Below are 21,443 nucleotides of genomic sequence, written 5' to 3' on the forward strand. Positions count from 1 at the left end.
AGAACTCCCGAGCCCATGGACCATCAACTGGTGAGAGTTCTCCAAAAGCCCTCCATCTCAACACTAAGACCAGGCACCACCTAAAGGCCAGCAAGCTCCAGTGTGGAAGACTCAGGCCAAAACATCAGCAAAACAAGAACACCAACACTGCCCACTAGCAGGCAGGCTGGTATGGCTATACTAAGCCCACAGACACCCCTAAACACATCACTGGATAATACAGAACTGCCATTCAGAGAGACAAGATCCAGTTCCGTCCACCAGAACAAAAGCACCAGTCCTCCCAACCAGGAAACCATCATGAGGCACTGGTCCAGCCCCACCCATGGCAGGCAGACTCCATAAATGAGAGGAACTATAACCTAGCATCCTGTAGAAAGGAAATCCCAAGCACAGTAAATTAAACACAATGGAAAGGCACAAAAAATGCGCAGCAGATGAAGGAACATGGTAAAAACCTACAAGACCAAACAAATGAAGAGGAAATAAGCAGTCTACCTGAAAAAGAATTCAAAGAAATGATAGTAAAGATAATCTAAAATCATGGAAATAAAAATGGAGGCACAGATTAATAGAATGGAGGCATGGATTGAAAAGATACAAGAAATGTGTAACAAGGCCCTAGAAGAATTAGAGAACAGGCAACCAGTAATGAACAGTAAGACAAAAAATACACTAGAGGGAACCAATAACAGAATAACTGGGGCAAAAGAATGAATAAGCACGCTGGAGGATAGAATGGTGGAAATAACTGAAACAGTAGAATAAAGAAACAAGAATAAGAAAAGATGAAAACAGTTTCAGAGACATCTGGGGAAACATAAGGCACACAAACATTCAAATTATAGGTGTCGCTAAAGAAGAAGAGAAAAATAAAGGGTATGATAAAATATTTGAGAAGATTATAGTCAAAAACTTCCCTAACATGGGGAAGGAAGTAGCCACCCAAGTCCAGGAATCCCAGAGAGTCCCACACAGGATAAAGCCAAGGAGAAACATGTCAAGACACTTATTATACAAACTAGCAAAAGTAAACAAAAAGAAATAATATTAAAAGCAACAAGGGAAAAGAAAAAACATACAATGGAATCCCAATAAGGCTATCAGTTGATCTTTCAACAAAAACTCCGCAGGCCAGAAGAGAGTGGCAAGATATACTTAAAGTGATGAAAGAGAAAAACCTACAACCAAAATTGCTCTACTCAGCAAAGACTTTGCTTTGTCAGATTCGATGGAGAAATCAAAAACTTTACAGATAAGTAAAAGTTCAAAGAATTCAGCACCAATAAGCCAACTTTACAACAAATGCCAAAGGAATTTCTCTAGACAGGAAACACAAGAAAAAAAAAAAAGACCTATAAAAACACACTCACCAATAAAGTAAATGGTAAAAGGATCATACATATCAGTAATTACCTTAAATGGAAATGGATTAAATGCTCCAACCAAAAGACATAGAGAACCAAATGGATAAAAAAAACAAGACCCCAATGTTGTTATCTACAAGAGATCCACTTAAGACCTAGGGACACATACAGACTGAAAGTGAGGGGCTGGAAAAAATTATTCCATGCAAATAGAAATTAAAAGAAAGTGAGAGTAGTAATACTCATCATAAAAAGTGAAAGTAAAATAAAGACCATTTCAAGAGACAAGGAAGGACACTACGTAATGATCAAGGGATCAATCTGTGAAGAAGACATTACAATTTTAAATATATATGCACACAACATAGGATTGCCTCAAGACATAGGGCAAATGTTAACAACTATTAAACGGGAAATCAACAGCAGCATAATAATAGTGGGGACTTTAACACCCAACTAACACGAATGGACAGATCTTCCAGACAGAAAATTAATAAGGAAGCACAAGCTTTAAATGACATATTGGATCAGATGTATCTAATTGATATCTATAGGACATTTATCCAAAAAGACTAGATTTCACTATTTTGTCAAGTGCACATGGACAATTCATCACAATAGGTCACATCATTGGTCACAAATCAAGCCTTCATAAATTTTTAAAACTTGAAATTGTATCAAACATTTTTTCTGACCACAATGCTACAGGATTAGGTATCAAAACAGGGAGAATAAATGTAAAAAAAAAACATGGAAGATGGTAAATACACTTCTGAATAACAAAAAGGTCATTGAAGAAATCAAAAAGGAACTAAAAAATACCTAGAAATAAATGACAATGAAAACATGACAACTCAAAACCTAAGAGATGCAGTAAAACCAGTGCTAGGATGGAAGGTTACAGCAATACAAGCCTACATCAAGAAACAAGAGAAACATCAAATAAGCAACCTAACTCTACACCTAAAGCAACTAGAAAAAGAAGAACAAAAAAATTCCAAAAGTTAGTAGAAAAAATAAAAAAAGATCAGAACAGAAATAAATGAAAAAGAAATGAAGGAAGACAATAGCAAAGATAAATAAAACTAAAATCTAAATAAAACCAAAACTAAGATAAACAAAATTGACAAACCATTAGCCAGACTTACCAAGAAAAAAAGAGAAAAGACTCAAATCAATAAAATTAAATATGAAAAAGAAGTTACAACAGACAACACACAAATATAATGGATTATAATAAATATTGTGAGCAACTATACGCCAATAAAATGGACAACTGCAAAGAAATAGACAAATTCTTAGAAAAGCATAACCTTCCAAAGCTGAACTAAAAGCTAAAAAATATGAATAAAACAATCACAAGCACAGAAATCAAAACTTCAATAAAAAATCTATCAACCAACAAAAGCCAAGGGCCAGATGGCTTTACAGGTGAATTCTACCAAAAATTTAGAGAAGAACTAACACCTATACTGCTCAAATGCTTACAGAAAATTGCAGAGAAAGGAAAGCTCCTGAACTCATTCTATCAGGCCACCAACACCCTAATACCAAAACCAGACAAAAATATCACACACAAAAAAGAAAATTACAGGCCAAAATCATGGATGAATACAGATGCATTAAAAAATCTTCAACAAAATTCAGCAAACAGAATCCAACAACACATTAAGAGGATCATACACCATGATCAAGTGGGGTTTTTCCCAGGGATGCAAGGTTTCTTCAATATATACAAATCAATCACTACGACACATCATATTAACAAATTGAAGATAAAAACTATATGATCAACTCAATAGATGCAGAGAAAGTTTTTGACAATATTCAACACCCATTTATGATTAAAAAAAAAACCAAAAACCTCTCCAGAAAGTAGTTACAGAATGAACCTACCTCAACATAATAAAGGCTATATACAACAAATCCACAGAAAACATTATTCTCAACAGTGAAAAACTGAAAGCATTTCTGCTAAGATGAGGAACAAGACAAGGGTGCCCATACTCACCACTATTAGTCAACATAGTTTTGGAAGCCCTAGCCACAGCAATCAGAGAAGAAAAAGAAATAAAAGGATTCTAGATTAGAAAGGAAGACGTAAAACTCTCACTTTTTGCAGATGACATGAGACTATACATAGAAACCACAAGGTGCCACCAGAAATTATTAGAGCTAATCAGTGAATATAGTAAAGTTGCAGGATATAAAGTTAATACACAGAAATCCTTTGCATTTCTATATACTAGCAATGAAAAATCAGAAAGAGAAATTAAGCAAACAATTGCATTCACCATTGCAACGAAAAGAATGAAATGCTTAGGAATAAACCTACCTAAAGGCAAGTCAGGAAGCAACAGTTAGAACTGGACATGGAACAACAGACTGGTTCCAAATAGGAAAAGGAGTACGTCAAGGCTATATATTGTCACCCTGCTTATTTAACTTATATGCAGAGTACATCATGAGAAATGCTGGGCTGGAAGAAACACAAGCTGGAATCAAGATTGCCAGGAAAAATATCAATAACCTCAGATATGCGGATGACACCACCCTTATGGCAGAAAGTGAAGAAGAACTAAAGAGCCTCTTGATGAAGGTGAAAGAGGAGAGTGAAAAAGTTGGCTTAAAGCTCAACGTTCAGAAAACTAAGATCATGGCATCTGGTCCCATCACTTCATGGGAAATAGATGGGGAAACAGTGGAAACAGTGTCAGACTTTATTTTTTTGGGCTCCAAAATCACTGCTGATGGTGATTGCAGCCATGAAATTAAAAGACGCTTACTCCTTGGAAGGAAGGTTATGGCCAACCTAGATAGCATATTTAAAAGCAGAGACATTACTTTGCCAACAAAAGTCCGTCTAGTCAAGGTTATGGTTTTTCCAGTGGTCATGTATGGATGTGAGAGTTGGACGGTGAAGAAAGCTGAGCGCCGAAGAATTGATGCTTTTGAACTGTGGTGTTGGAGAAGACTCTTGAGAGTCCCTTGGACTGCAAGGAGATCCAATCAATCCATCCTAAAAGAGATCAATCCTGGGTGTTCGTTGGAAGTTCTGATGTTGAGGCTGAAACTCCAGTACTTTGGCCACCTCATGCCAAGGGTTGACTCATTGGAAAAGACCCTAACGCTGGGTAGGATTGGGGGCAAGAGGAGAAGGGGATGACAGAGGATGAGATGGTTGGATGGCATCACCGACTTGGTGGACATGGGTTTGGGTAGACTCCGGGAGTTGGTGATGGACAGAGAGGCCTGGCGTGCTGCAATTCATGGGGTCGCAAAGAGTCGGACATGACTGAGCGACTGAACTGAACTGAACTGAAAGAGACAAAAGACCTGTATGCAGAAAACTATAAGACACTGAAGAAAGAAATCAAAGACAACACAAACAGATGAGGAGATATACCATGTTCTTGGATTAGAAGAATCAATATTGTGAAAATGACTACACTACCCAAAGTAACCTACAGATTCAATGTGATCCCTCTCAAACTACCAGTGGTATTCTTCACAGACCTAGAACAAAAAAATTTCACAATCTGTATGGAAACACAAAAGACTATAGCTAAATAGCTGAATAGCTAAAGTAATCTTGAGAAAGAAAAATGGAGATGGAGGAATCAACCTTCCAGACTTCAGACTATACTACAAAGCTACAGTCACCAAGACAGCATAGTACTGGCACAAAAACAGAAATGTAGACAAAAGGACCAAGAGAGAAAGCCCAGATATAAACCCACACACCTTATCTTTGACAAAGGTGGCAAAAATATACAATGGAGAAAAGAAAGCCTCTTCAATAAGTGGTGTTGGGAAAACTGGACATGTAAAAGAATGAAACTAGAACACCTCCTAACACCATACACAAAAATTAATTCAAGATAGATTAAAGACTTGAATAAAAAGCCAGAAACAATAAAGCTCTTAGAGGAAAACATAAGCAGCACACTCCTTGAATAAATCACAGCAAGATCATCCATGACTTACCTTCAAGAATAGAAATAAAAATAAACAAGTGGGACCTAATTAAGCTTAAAAGCTTTTGCATAGCAAAAGAAAACTGTAAACAAGGTGAAAAGACAGCCCTCAGATTGGGAGAAAATAATAGCAAAGGAAATAATGACAAAGGATTAATTCCCCCCAAATACAAGAAGCTGATGCTGCTCAATATCAGAAAAACAAACAACTCAATCAAAAAGTGAGCAGAAGACTGATACAGACATTCCACCAAAGAAGACATACAGATGGCTAATAAACACATGAAAAGATGCTCAACATCACACATGATCAGAGAATTACAAATCAAAAAAACAGTAAGGTATAATCTCACATCAGTCAGAATGCCCATCATCAAAAAATTTACAAACAATAAACACTTGAAAGGGTGTGGATAAAATGAAATTCTCTTGCATTGTTGGTGGGAATGTAAATTGATACAGCAATTATGGAGAACAGTATGGAGATTCCTTTAAAAACTAGGAACAAAACTACCATATGATCCAAAAATCCCATTAGTGGGGTTAATACCATGAGGAAGCCATAATGAAAAAGACATATATACCCCAATGTTCATTGCAGCATTATTTACAATAGTGAAGACATGGAAGCAACCTAGATGTCCATGGATATGAATGGACATTCATTAAGATGAATGGATAAAGAAGTTGTGGTACATATAGACAATGGAATATTACTCAACAATAAAAAGGAATGCATTTCAGTCAGTTCTAATCAGGTGGATGAACGTACAGCCTATTATATAGAGTTAAGTCAGGAAGAGAAAAATAAATATTGCACATTAATGCATATATATGTAATTCAGAAAGATGGTACTGATGAACTTATTTGTAGGGCAGCAATAGAGATGCAGACATAAAGAACAGACTTGTGGACACAGTAGGGGAAGGAGAGGGTGGAACAAATCGAGAGTAGCGTTGAAGTATAAACATTAACACATGTAAAATAGATGGTTGTTGTTCAGTCTTTAAGTCATGTGCTACACTTTGCAACCCTATGAACTGCAGCACGCCAGGCTTCCCTGTTCATCACCAACTCCCAGACCTTGCTCAAACTCATGTCCATCGAGTCAGTGATGCCATCCAACAATCTCATCCTCTGTCCCACCCTTCTCCTTCTGCCCTCAATCTTTCCCCATATCAGGGTACCCTGCAATGAGTCAGATCTTTGCATCAGGTGGTCAAGCATCATGCATCATCCCTATTCAGCATCATCCCTTCCAATGAATATTCAGGGTTGATTTCCATTGGTTTGATCTGGTTTGATCTCTTTGCTGTCCAAGGGACTCTCAAGAGTTCTCTCCAGCACCACAGTTCAAAAGCATCAATTCTTAGACACTCAGCCTACTTTATAGTCCAACTCTCACATCTGTACATGACTATGGGGAAAACCATAGCTTTAACTATATGGACCTCTGTTTACTGTGATGTCTCTGCTTTTTAATACGTTGTCTATGTTTGTCATAGCTTTTCTTCCAAGAAGCGAGCGTCTTTTAATTTCGTGGCTGCAGTCACTGTTTACAGTGATTTTGGAGCCCAAGAAAATAAAATAGGTCACTGTTTCCACTTGTTTCCCATCTATTTGCCAGGAAGTGATGGGGCCATATGTCATGATCTTGGTTTTTTGAATGTTGAGTTTTAAGCCACCTTTTTCACTCTCCTCTTTCACCCTCATCAAGAGGCTCTTTAGTTCCCCTTGGGTTTCTGACATTAGAGTGGTATCATCTTCATATCTGAGGCTGTTTGTATTTCTCCTGGCAATCTTGATGACAGCTTGTGATTCATTCAGACCAGCATTTCGCATGGTGTACTCTGTACATAAGTTAAATAAACAGAGTGACAATCTACAGCCTTGACATACTCCTTTCCCAATTTAGAACCACTCCATTGTTACATGTCCGGTTCTAACAGTTGCTTCTTGACCTGCATACAAGGTTCTCAGGAAACAGCTAAGGTGGTCTGGCATTCCCATCTCTTTAAGAATTTTCCAGAGTTTGTTGTGATCCACATAGTCAAAAGCATTCTCGTAGTCAATGAAGGAGAAGTAGATTTTTTTTGGAATTCCTTGCTTTTTCTATGATCCAGCAGATGTTAGCAATTTGATCTCTGGTTCCTCTGCTTTTCTAAATCCAGCTTGTGCATTTGGAGATCTTGATTCAGGCACTGCTGAAGCCTAGTTTGAAAGATTTTGAATATAATTTTGCTAGCAGGTGAAATGAGAGCAATTGTAAGGTAGTTACATTACAACATTCTTTCGCACTGCTTTTCTTTGGTATTGGAATGAAAACTGACTTTTCCAGTATTGTGGCCATTGCTGAGTTTTCCAAATTTTCTGGCATATTGAGTGCAGCACTTTCACAGCATCATCTTTTAGAATTTGAAATAGCTCAGCTGGGATTTCATCACCTCCACTAGCTTTGTTCTGGGAATTTCCTGCATGACTCAAGGAACTCAAACTTGGTGCTCTATGACAATGCAGAGAGATGGAGTGAGGTGGGAGGGAGGTTCAGGAGGGAGGGGATACATGTACACCTATGGCTGATTCATGTTGATACATGGGAGAAACCAGCAAAATATTGTAAAGCAGTTTTCTTCCAATTAAAAAGAAACTTTTTTAAAAAGAGAAAAAATAAGAAACAAGGAAACCATCAAATAATCAACCTAACCTTACATCTATAGCAACCAGAAAAAAATGAAACAAAAAACTCCAGGGTTAGCACAAGGAAATACTCATAAAATCAGAGCAGAAATAAATGAAAAAGAAATGAAAGGACAATAGCAACAATCAATAAAACTAAAAGCTGGTTCTTTGAGAAGATAAACAAAATTGACAAACCATTAGCCAGATTCATCAAGAAAAAAAGAATTTTTTTTTTATTTCAAAAAAATTAGAAATTAAGCCTTCCTGTTCAAGCTGGTGGAATAGAAGGATGTGTACTCATCTCCTCCTGTGAGAGCAACAAAACTGCAACTACCTGTCGAAAAACCATCAACAGGAGGAGGCTGGAACCCACTAAAAAAATGTACCCCACATCCAAAGAGAAAGAAGAAGCTGCAGCATGACAATAGGAGGGGCACAATCATGATAAAATCAAATCCAAAACCTGCCTGGTGGGTGGCCCACAAACTGGAGAACAATAATACCAAAGAAATTTTCCCACTGTTGTGAAGGTTCTAAACCCCATGTTAGGCTTCCCAGCCTGGGGATCCAACAAAGGGACTAGGAATCCCGAGGAAATCTGACCTTGAAGACTAGCATGCTAGTTGATGCATGAGACAAATGCTCAGGGCTGGGGCAATGGGATGATCCCTCATGGGATGGGGAGGGAGGTGGGAGGGGGGTTCAGGATGGGGAACACATGTAAACCCATGGCTGATTCATGTCAATGTATGGCAAAAACCACTACAATATTGTAAAGTAATTAGCCCCCAACTAAAATAAATACATTTATTAAAAAAAAAAGAAAAAAGAATCCACCTGCAATGCAGGAGACTCTGGTTCAATTCCTGAGTCAGGAAGATCCCCTGGAGAAGGGAAAGGCTACCCACTCCAGTATTCTGGCCTGGAGAATTCCATGGACTGTATAGCCCATGGGGTTGCAAAGAGTTGGACACAACTGAGTGACTTTCACTTTTACTTGTCACGGGACTAGGGGAAACAGAGACTCCAGTCTTGGAGGGTACAAACAAAATCTTGCACACATCAAGACCGAGAGGAAAAGAGCAGTGACCTCCACAGACTGCTGAACCAAAGCTAGTGTTGGAGGGCCTCTTGTGGAGGTGTGGGTTGGCAGGGGCTCACCACCAGAACAGGGGCATGGCAACAGCAAGCCTTGAAGGTCCCCTTTGACATAAACCCTTTTGGAGGTCATCATTAACCCTATCATAGACCCCAGGGCTAGGTTGCCTCAGGCCAAAAAACTACCAGGGAGAGAGTACACCCTACCCATAATCGGACTAAAACTTTACTGAACAAGGCCCTGCCCACCAGAGCAAGACTCAGTTTTTCCCATTGCCAGTTCCTCCCATCAGGAAGCTTACACAAGCCTCTTAGCCTCCTCCATCAGAGAGCAGACAGAAGAAGCAAGAAGAAACACAGTCTCACAGTAGCTAAAACAAAAACCATATTACAGAAAGTTAATCAAATGAAAAAGGAGAAAGTTATGTCCCAGATAAAGGGACAAGATAAAATCCCAGAAAAACAACTAAATGAATTGGAAACAGGCAACATTCCAGGAAAAGAATTCAGAATAATGATAGTGATATTGATCCAGGATCTTGGAAAAAAGAATGGAGGCAAGGATTGAGAAGATGCAAGAAATATTTACCAAACACCTAGGAAAACTAAAGAACAAACAGAGATGAACAATACACTATAAGGAATCAATAGTAGAATAACTGATGCAGAAGAACAGATAAGTGACCTGGAGGATAGAATGGTGCAAATCACTGCCACAGAACAGAATATAGAAAAAAAGAATGAAAAGAAATGAAGACAGCCTAAGAGACCTCTGGGACAAAATTAAGTGCACCAATATTTGCACTATAGGGGTCCCTGAAAGAGAAGAGAGAGAGAAAGGACCTGCGAAAACATTTGAAGATATAATAGTTGAAAAATTCCCTACCATGGGAAAGGAAATAGTCAACAAAGTCCAGGATGCACAGAGTCCCAGGCAGAATAAACCATAGGAGGAACATACTGAGACTCACATTAATCAAACGGACAAAAATTAAAGACAAAGATAAAATATTGAAAGCAACAAGGGAAAAATGACAAATGACATACTAGGGACTCCCATCAGATTTATCAGCTGATTTCTCAACAGAAACTCCACAAGCCAGAAGAGAATGGCATGATATATTTAAAGTAATGAAAGGTAAGAACCTACAACCAAGAATACTCTACCCAAGACTCTCATTCAGATTTGATGGAGAAATCAAAAGCTTTTCAGACAAGCAAAAGTTAAGCAAATTCAGCACCACCAAACCAGCTTTACAACAAATGCTGAAGAAACTTCTCTAGGCAGGAAACACGAGAGAAGGAAAAGACCTACAGAAAATAAACCCAAAACAATTAAGAAAATGGTAATAGGATCACATATTGATAACTATCTTAAATGTAAATGGATTAAATGCACCAATCAAAAGACAAAGACTGGATGGGCAGATGAAAACATATGCATGTATGTACATCCACTTCCCACATCATTCTGCTTGACCCCTCAAATTGTATGTAATTATTTAATATTGTTAAGTTAATCATGTTTCCATTGCGGTTTGCAATTATAATTATCTTTTGTCTGGCTACTGATTGTGAATATACACATATACAGAATCTAGAAAAATAGTACTGAAGAACATATTTACAGACAAGTAATGGAGACACAATCACAGAAAGCTAACCAATCTAATCACATGGACCACAGCCTTGTCTAACTCAATGAAACTAAGCCATGCCATGTAGGGACACCCAAGATGGACAGGTCTTGGTGGAGAGTTCTGACAAAATGTGGTCCACTGGAGAAGGGAATGGAGAGCCACTTCAGTATTCTTGCCTTAAGAAACCCATGAATAGTATGAAAAGGCAAAAAGATAGGACACTGAAAGATGAACTCCCCAGGTTGGTAGGTGCCCAATACGCTACTGGAGATCAGTGGAGAAATAACTCCAGAAAGAAAGAAGAGACAGAACCAAAGCAAAAAAAACACCCAGTTGTGGATGTGACTGGTGATAGAAGTAAGGTGCGATGCTGTAAAGAGCAATGTTGCATAGGAACCTGGAATGTTAGGTCCATGAATCAAGGCAAATTGGAAGTGGTCAAACAGGAGATGGCAAGAGTGAACGTCAATATTTTAGGAATCCGCAAACTAAAATGGATTGGAATGGGTGAATTTAACTCAGATGACCATTATATCTACTATTGTGGGCAAGAATCCCTTAGAAGAAATGGAGTAGCCATCACAGTCAACAAAAGAGTCCAAAATGCAGTACTTGGATGCAATTTCAAAAACGACAGAATGAGCTCTGTTCATTTCCAAGGCAACCCATTCAATATCACGGTAATCCAAGTCTATGCCCCAACCAGTAACGCTGAAGAAGCTGAAATTGAACAGTTCTATGAAGACCTACAAGATCTTCTAGAACTAACACCCAAAAAAGATGTTCTTTTCATTATGGGCGACAGGAATGCAAAAGTAGGAAGTCAAAAAACACCTGGAGTAACAGGCAAATTTGGCCTTGGAGTACAGAATGAAGCAGGGCAAAGGCTAATAATGTTATGCCAAGAGAATGCACTGGTCATAGCAAACACCCTCTCCCAACAACACAAGAAAAGACTCTACACACAGACATCACTAGATGGCCAACACCAAAATCAGATCGATTATATTCGGCACCTCCCACCCCCAGCAAGTGTGCTGATTCCATGGGCTCGTCCTCAAAGAGTGAATGCTGTTCTGACCCTGACCTGGTTCACAAAAGGCTCCATTTAGCATCAAGTTCATTGGTGCTGACCTAGAACTGTGACAGGAGACTGACCCCAATGTCTTGTCCCTCTGAGACTGGGTTAGGGGCAAGATGGAGAGGAAAGGAACAGGAACTGTAAAAAGAAAGGCACAGTCTTAGATCACAAGGTGGTGCAGTTGAAAAACCCAATAGACTTTGGCTCTTATCAATGTACACAACAAATCCAGCTCATGTTTATATAGCACTTACTATATGTGGTTTGAGCCCTTTACCAGAATCTGTTTTACAGTCCAGATGTCTGGTGAATCCTGGCCTACATTAGCTGTATGACTTTGGGCAAACTGCTTAGCTTCCCAGGACACCATTTGTTTGCCTGGAAAATAGGGTAATACTAGTACTAACTCAATAGGGTCCTCATAAAAATTAAATTAGTAAAAATATAAAATGCTAAAATTGAACCTTGTCCTGGCACTCAGTGCTAATATGAACAATTATTATCTCACTAGTTAATAACACTTGTCTGCAGAGAAGGCAGACTATTTCTTCTTATTTTATTAATAAGGTTTTGAGAGACTGAGTCAATGTCTCAAGGTCACAAAGTGGCAGAACTAGAATTTGAATGCAGGCAGCCTGATTCCAAAGCTTGCAAGTTTAACCACCAGCATGAGGACAGCACTGTGCTAGGTTCCAGGTAGAGACCAGTCAGGGGATGAACAAGAGATCCCTATAAAGCACAGTAAACACTATAAGAGAGATATATTAAAAGAAAAAAATAGGAGAGGATGGCTTGGGATGGGGTAGCAGGGAGGGATAAAACCAAACCACCTGTAGGGGCTGAATTATGCTTCACCCAGCATGAGACTTGAGATCTGGTCTCAAAGAATAATGAGGAATTTGCCAGCCATGGAGAAAGATGGGCGTTCCAAAAAGTCAAGACCTAGAATACCAAAAGAATAGGAAGTTGGGTGGAATAGAAAGTGCATACAGGAAGCGTCATGAGATGAATTTGGGAAGGTAAACAAGCCAACGTGAACAGGCATGTAGGCCAATGACTGAGGTTAGATTTTATTCTATGGGACAGTGATTCTCAAATTTTAATATGCACAGGATCTACCTCGGTGCTCGTAAAACACATGCAGATTCTCATCTCTTCTGTCATCTGAGGGTGGGAGGACACTAACACTTCCATGTTAAGAGCCAAAAATGTTTCCAGACATTGCCAGATACCATTTGGGAGGCAAAACCAAAACTCTAGTTGACAGCCTCTGCTTCAAATCCTCCCATCCCTACTTTAGACACAGAAAACTACAGAAAGGCCTCATGTAGGATTTAAACGCTAGTGGTCCCACTCTAAGGTTTAGGTTAGCCAACAAGTCCAACAGTCTTTTGGGGAGAGAGACTCAAGCCATCCTTCTGGGGAAGAATTACATATTTGATGACATACTGGAGGACGGGCAGAAGATACAAGAGTGAGGTTTCAAGCTGAAACTTCAGTGCTTTCCACTGAATTGTGAAGATAGTAGGTACTAAATAAATCATTTGGATTTGAATAGAATCAAGATGTATTTGCTCAAAAAGTATAAAGTCTGGTCCCATGTAGTATGACCCAGGGATAGGTGTTGGTGTTCTGCCCAAACTAGATAGAGGAACTCTTTGTAGGGCAAGATGTGGGGATGCTTGGTACAAACCAGCTGATTTCCAAATCCTGGCTGGATCCCTTCCCATCTGCACAGGCTTGGCAGCATTACTCACCCTCTGTGCATCTCACTTTGCCCCTTTGTAAAATAGGGATAGGAGTCCCTAATCAGAGGCTTGATGTGAGAACTCAGGTAGTTAATAAGAGCAAAATGGCAAGCTAACACAAAATGGTTTCCTCCCCTCTCCTTCCAAATCAGCCTCCTTACCTCCACCCTCCACCCTCGAATCCCATATTAAAGTGCTCATCCCCACCCCCACACCCTAATCCTTGGGAAACCCGGTCAGAACTGCAAGAAGCTGACTACACTCTTCTCCAAGAGCAGAGCATTCCCCCTAAGGATTTAGGGACCACCAACTACCTTTTCATCCCCTATCCGCTTTGATTTCAGGGGCCCTGGGGGCCACCAAAAGCATGCAGCAGGCTGAATTCCTGGAAAGGAGTCTGGTAAATGTCAGATATGCAGATGACATCACTCTTATGGCAGAAAGCGAAGAGGAACTAAGGAGCCTCTTGATGAGGGTGACAGAGGAGAGTGAAAAAGCTGGCTTAAAACATTCATAAAACACATGTAAACCCATGGCTGATTCATGTCAATGTATGGCAAAAACTATTACAATATTGTAAAGTAATTAGCCCCCAACTAAAATAAAAAATAAAAAAAACATTCATAAAACAAAGCTATGGTTTTTCCAGTAGTCATGTATGAATGTGAGAGTTAGACCATAAAGAACGCTGAGCACGGAAGAAATGATGCTTTTGAACTGTGGTGTTGGAGAAGACTCTTGAGAGTCTTTCGGACTGCAAGGAGATCAAGCCAGCAAATCCTAAAGGAAATCAACCCAGAATATTCATTGGAAGAACTGAGGCTGAAGCTCCAATACTTTGGCCACCTAACGGGAAGAGCCAACTCATTGGAAAAGACCCTGATGCTGGGAAAGATAGAAGGCAGGAAGAGAAGGGGACAACAGAGGATGAGATGGTTGGATGGCATCACTGACTCAGTGGACATGAGTTTGAGCAAGCTCTGGGAGATGGTGAAGGTCAGGGACAGGGAAGCCTGGCGTGCTGCAGTCTGCGGGGTCGCAAAGAGTCGGACACGACTGAGCCACTGAACAACAAAATAAGATCAACTAGAGCCAAGGAAATTTCGGACAGGGCTGCACCTGGCAGGTCCGAGGTCAAAGCCAGTCACTGTCGCCGGCTGGGAACTAAGCCACTGGTCCCGGAGGCGGAGGAGGAGAGAGGCGCAGAGATTAGGGAAGGACTCGCTCTCCGAAGCCAGGCTGCATAGGCAAGGAACAGAGTTCTTGGATCCAGAAAAAGAAGTAGGGATGCGGGGTAGGAAGCAACAGGAAAGTGAGAAAAGAGAGAAAACAAGCGCCGGTAAGCAAAGTTCCTTGGGGGTACCCAGGCTACAACACCTGGGCAGGGGGTCAGGAATAAAGCAGCCTCCTCAGGTCAGAAGCGCTCTACGTGTTTCCGAAGCAGAGGTGCTCAGGGCAGGCCACAGCCCGCTGGGGATGCCAGGCGCCCCTACACCCTGAGCGAGGTCAACCGCAACGCTTACCTTCGTCGGAGCCGCCAACGCGCACTTCCGGGGTCCTGGCTCCGGGTGCTGGGGGCGGAGCCGGGGGACCAGGAGCCGATCACTAAGAGAAGGACGCAACAAAGCCGTGGCCAAGGTTTGGGCTGGCACTGGCGATTCGGAAAGAAACCCCAGCGGAGACCTGTGGGCACGGGGTCCCGGCCTGGGCGCTCACGAGCGGCGGTGGTAACCCCAGCAGACGCGGGAGGAACACGATTCGGTGGGAGGAAAAGGTTGTCTCATTTCCTTCAGTCTGCCCCCTCCACTCCACCCACTTTGCTCTGGACCTGCCCTCCCTTCCCCACCCCTTCCCCACCCCTTCCCCAAACCAGCTACCCGTAAGGGCGCTGGAAAGACCTGAAACCTGAATGGCTGCGGCTCGCGGCGCCTCCCTCCGCAGCAAGTTAGTTCAAGCGCCGAAACTCCTGCCTACTCCGCGCACTTCTAACAGTCCCCAGGGCCCTGAAAGGGTCTCGGTGGGCTGTGCCTACCCTGCCCTAGAGCTCTTCCCTTTTCCCCTGCTGGAAGGAAAGAAAAAGAAAGTGAAGGTTGCTCAGTCGTGTCCGACTCTTTGCGACCCCATGAACAGTCCATGGAACTCTCCAGGCCAGAATCCTGGAGTGGGTAACCTATCCCTTCCCCAGGGGATGCCCCTGACCTAGGAATCCAACCAGTGACTCCTGCATTGCAGGTGGATTCTTTACCAACTGAGCTATGAGGGGCGCCCTTGCTGGGACCAGCCGATTCAAAAGCTGACCTCCAAGCTGCTTCCAGCATCCCATCCTCTCCTTCCTGTCCTCTTGCTTGCTTTGAGCTCTTTTTTTGTGGGGGGAGTGTTTTGTTTTGTTTTGTTTTTCCTTTTTCTGATCTTAGTTCCCTATCTGGGGTCTTATATCCAGATATCCAGATATAAGGACCAGATATCCAACCTGTGCCCCCTGCCGTGGAAGCCCAGAATCTGAATCACTGAACCACCAGGGACATACCTGAGCCCCTATTAAGCTGCTTTTTTTTTCCCCGATGGGGGTGTTTAAAACCTAATGCGTACTCTCGAAAGAATGTTCATTTTGATGAGGAGAGTAGTTGATGTCTTTGTTTGGTTTTGCTCATTCAAATTTGGGATTTTCTTTCTTAAATTCAAGGACTGTTTTACTTGAGAGTCTGATAAGTGCTGAGCTGGGCTCTAGGAACTTAGAAAAGAACCATTAGGGCATGTTGTTCCTGGACAATTGTAACATGTGTCTAGTGCAGATAGAGGCCCAGGATTCTGTGGTCTCTTACAAGATAGGTCAAATACTGGAAGAGCTTTCTACAGAGTAAAAAAGGCATGCACAGAGCTAAGAAGGAATGGAAAACCCCCATCAGGAGGTGGTCTATCAGAGAACACAGCCAGGATGGGGAGTGACAGTAGATGAATGTGGAAGAGAATGGTGACCAATCTACCAAGAAAGAATTAAGAACTTGTCAACTACAGATTGGCACTTGCCATGGGTGGTTGGGCTTCCCAGGTAGCACTAGTGCTAAAGAATCCACCTACCAATGCAAAAGATTCAAGAGATGCAGGTTTAATTCCTGGGTCGAGAAGATCCCCTAGAGAAGGAAATGGCAACCCACTCCAGTATTCTTGCCTGGATAATCCCATGGACAGAGGAGCCTGGCAGACTACAGTCTTTGGGGGTCACAAAGAGTTGGACATGACTGACTAAGCACACACACACAAACACACATACATGGGTGCTTGCCATTTACCTCTACAAGGATTAAATCATTTGTTGCTGCTGACTTTCAACATCCCCTGAAGGAGTTCAGGGTGAGGAGCAGAAATGAGGCGATCTGTGCCCCAGGAAAACTGACAGGACAGGTCTTCAGATAGTTAGATATTCTCAGGAGCTGATTTTTATGAGCCCAATTCTTGCATCTCTTCATATCTAGAACACTAAAATCCTTCATGGTGACACTGTTCCTCAGGACTAGAAAAGGCTTCACGAGACTAATAGAAACCTTCTGGAAAAATAATGTGTTTGATTGCATGTATTCCCTGTTCACAAAAAATTGCATATACTGACCTTTCCACCCCCCTACCTCTTTGGAGCAGTTTCTCGGAGCTATCTGAGGTGCTGTCTCCTGGCTGAAGTCCTCATTTTACTGCAGATAAAACTTGCAACTCTCATGTTGTGCATTTACATTGACAAACTACAGAGAACAGTGGGCTGGCATTTGCAAGAACTAGTGACCAAGAGCTGATAGGGTAGAGATGAGTGGGTGAAGTAAAGAGGCAATTTCCAGACCTCTGGCTGGACAAACTAGTGACCAGTGGATGACCAGAATCCAGAGCACCTTCTAGGGATGTGATTTCAAGTGTGATCTGGGGACTGGCATTATGTTGTTGCAAATGGGAACTTTTCAGCCCCATTTGACCTCTTGAATCAGAATCTGAATTTTAACAAGATCCCAGATAATTCAAATGTGCATTAGAATTTCAGAAGCACTCATCTCTAGACCACTGACTGTGTATAAGAATGACTGGGTATTAGACTGTGGAGCTTTTTAATTAGAAACACCTGGAGAGCTTTAAAAAATAATATGAGGCCCCTAGACCCCTGCTCCCACAAATGCTTATTTAGTTGATCTGTGGTGTAGCTCCAAAATCAGTGTTTTAAAAATGCTTTTCAGATGATCTAATACAGTCAGAGTTAAAAACCACTGTTCTAGACTTATTCGAATTCTATTTCATTTAACCTTGAAGGGCACCTCTTCAGAAAGAAAAGAACACCTATGTGTAAATGACAATGTAAAGACCAATTATCTCATCCTTGTACAGAGGCAACTGGTCTGCTGGAAAGGGCTCTTGCTTCCTAATCAGGGAATCAGATTCTAGCCTCGGATGGCCACTGAAGTACTGTTCCAAACTTGGGGCCTCAGGCCTCTCAGGCCTCAGTTTCTTATCTGTAAAATACACACATGGCTAACTCTAAATTTTACACCTTGGCTTGAAAGGTGCCATGATCAGAGCTCTTTCTAACTTGCTAGCTTTATCAGCAGGCAAATGGAAAAGTGATGTTCAGAGGTGGGTTTTCCTGATAAAACACTCTGTGTGCAACTGCCATTCATAAGCACCAGAGATCAAAGAATTATGTGCTGAACAAGGGCAACACACATAAGTGATGCTCAGTAAATGTGTACTAAATGTATAAACAAATATATGAATGAATAAATATCATTCATAATGGTGGCATAGACTTTCCATGAATTGGCCCTAACCCAGAGCATATTCGCTTGCTTCCTAATCTAGAGGAAGGACTCTGGAATTTTGAAGCACTTTGACCCATTAACCTAGCTTAGGATTTAAAACTATTCCCTGGTGGCTCAGCAGTAAAGAATCCACCGGCCAATGCAGGAGATGCGGATTCAATCCCTGGGTGGGGAAGATCCCCTGGAGAAAGAAGAGGCAACCCACTCCAGTATTCTTGCCTGGGAAGTCTCATGGAAAGAGGAGCCTTGTGGACTACAGTCCATGAGGTCACAAAGAGACACAACTTAGCAACTAAAAAACAACAAAAATAAAATGTTTGTTGAATGCTTAGTACACACCAGGCATTGAGCTAAATGCTCTGCTTAGGATAACTTCATTTCATTATAATGAAGAAGATACTGTTGAACTTCTACAGTCCAATTAGTTTCAGGAATCATAGATATAAAGAGATGAGGGCAGCCCCTAGGGCAGCATCTAGGGCAGCCCCTGCCTCTGGTTGTACAACTGGGCATATGTGGCCAGAGAGCCCTCTTGGGGGTCTTAGGGGTCACTCTTCAAAGAGAATGCTTCCATAGAGACCAACCTGAGGGAAGGGCTTTGGAATGACTGCTCCAGGGTCCTATAGGAACCGATGCTCCCAGAAGCTATCTCAGGAGATCTCTGGACTATATGGTTAAGCCTCGGAAAGGGACTCTTCAAAGCTACCCACTTCATGGTTGCACCTGTTTGCATTTACTGCCTTACTTATAAAAGCCAAACCCTGCCACAGTTCTTTTCACATATATTTTTCCTAATCCTCACAGCATCCTGACATGTTAAGTACTCTTGTTTTCATGTTTTATAAATGAGAAAACTGAGATGTCATTAAATGAAGATTTGTTTGTCCCTGCAGTCCAAGTTTCTCGGGTGGTACACTTGACCACCACCATTGTTCACATTGATGACCACCCTTTTGCCCCCACACCACCATTTTGATAGAAACAAGAGTTCTTATTTCGGATCCCATTCACTTGTCACAGTTATAGTTCATCAAAACTCTCTGTCCCCCTTTTTCCCATATGTAAAATAAATTGTCCTTGATTGCCCGTTTACTAAGACACTACGCATGGCTTGGGGCTTCCTCTGTGGCTCAACAGTTAAGAATCCACATACAATGCAAGAGATGTAAGAGGCGCAGTTTCAATCCCTGGATCAGGAAGATCTCCTGGAGGAGGACATGCAACCCACTCCAGTATTCTTGCCTGGAGAATCCCATGGACAGAGGAGCCTGGTAGGTTACAGTCCATAGGGTCGCAAAGAGTTGGACATGACTGAAGCGACTTACAAGCAAGCAAGCAATGCATGGCTTGATCCTCCATAACCTGAGATGAGGAGAGAGAAACTATAGACTGTGATGAGAAACCAAACATATTGGGGAGATTTATCCTAAGATGAGAGGGTTCAGTACTTCATTAATAGCACAACTATCATAAAAGAGGGAGTCCTCTATTTTCCATGTCTGTGCATGCGTGCTTAGTTGCTTCAGATGTGTCCAACTCTTTGTGACCCCATGGACTGTAGCTGATCAGGCTCCTCTGTCCATGGGATTCTCCAGGCAAGAATACTGGAGTGGGTTGTCACGCCCTCCTCCAGCAGATCTTCCCAATCCAGGAATCAAACCTGTGTCTCTTATGTCTCCTGCACTGGCAGGTGGGTTCTTTACCACTAGTGCCATCTGGCATCATGTATAATTTAAGACTTTAGACTGAATGTGAGGAGGGGCTATTAAGTCCCTATCCTAGACCATGGCAGATACTCAGTGGCTATCTTATGAAGCTACTCCCCTGGTTATGGGACTGCTGGACTGGCCTTAAGGCTGAGTTAAATAGGAACACAATCTGGGGTTGAGAGCCATAGGATGAGCCAGGTAGGAGCAGAAGCAGGAGGGAGTCCACACTCACAGACATGGCCTGTGGCTCCAGTTATAGGCAGGGGTGGGGAATTAGAAGAGGAAAAGTGTTCATCCTGGGAAACCAGAATCTGAAGTAACTACTTGATGCATGGGTCCAGACCCAGAGCTGTGAACTAAGCTCCCGTTGTAAGCACTCTTGCTGATGTGAGTATCAACAAGCTTGGGCTTCCCTGCAGAGAATGCTAGGCTCCCAAGGTGCTGGTGGTAAGAGCAGGGCTCCACCATCATGCACACTGGTGTCCTGGTTAGCGGCAGGACATCTTGACTCATGCAATAGGTCCAGTCCCATGGGCTTCCCGGTGGCGCTAGTGGTAAAGAACATGCCTGCCAATGCAGGAGACATAAGAAATGAGGGTTTGATACCTGGGTTGGGAAGATCCTCAGGAGAAAGAAATGGCAACCCACTCCAGTATTCTTGCCTAGAGAGGAGCCTGGCAGGCTATAGTCCATTGGGTTGCAAAGAGTCGGATACGACTGAAGTGACTTAACACAGTCCTCAGAGCCCCTTTTTTTAACACAAAGGAGAAGTGGTAGTTTTAACCCTCAGTCAGTGGAGGCTGTAGCATTTCTTCTGCAACACTAATATCATGATGCTAGGATTTAGTAGGAGATTCCAAGTCCACATCATTGTGGAACCCTGACAATCAACTTAAACAAGGACCCCAGACACATTTTTGGTGCTTCCACTTCCCAAACTCTCATCTGTGTTTGCATGACCGCAATTTGATGATTTTACACAAAGCTCATTGTGGTGAACCTTTACTGATACTGGTTTTTACCTCAAAAATATGACCTCAAACTTTGGTTTTTTCCATTTTACTGATGAGGAAATTAAGGCACAGCACCCAAAGGGGGACAATGAAACTAAGGTGAGAACTTCAGGCCCCTATGATTTTACTTCTAAATGATGTAGGTAAGATACTGCACTATGCTTGCAATGAAATAGGTCCAGACATGTCCTCGCTCAAAATCATCTGGCCTCTGTAGCCTATTTACCAATGTGGTTCAATTTATCTGCCATTTCCTGGAGACTACCTGCCTTCACAAAGAATTTTCCTTGACACCAGAGGCATGTTACACTCACTCCTAACCTGGAGAATATTTTAT

The 21,443-nt window shown here is 41.8% G+C and overlaps 1 protein-coding gene across 1 annotated transcript in view; it reads right to left on the reverse strand.

Moving 5' to 3' along the window:
• The window catches only part of EVA1A (eva-1 homolog A, regulator of programmed cell death), a gene marked incomplete at its 5' end in the record, with an annotated part of 72,114 nt that extends 56,939 nt beyond the window's left edge, over positions 1-15,175 (reverse strand). The window contains one exon of the mRNA XM_081590472.1: positions 15,115-15,175. Within this exon, the coding sequence (XP_081446598.1) occupies positions 15,115-15,175 (61 nt within the window). The remainder of the gene's footprint in view (positions 1-15,114) is intronic.
• Positions 15,176-21,443: the final 6,268 nt, after the last annotated feature.

Source organism: Giraffa tippelskirchi, chromosome 4, assembly GCF_054371585.1.
Source record: "Giraffa tippelskirchi isolate mGirTip1 chromosome 4, T2T-mGirTip1v1.2.pri, whole genome shotgun sequence".
NCBI lineage: Eukaryota > Metazoa > Chordata > Mammalia > Artiodactyla > Giraffidae > Giraffa > Giraffa tippelskirchi.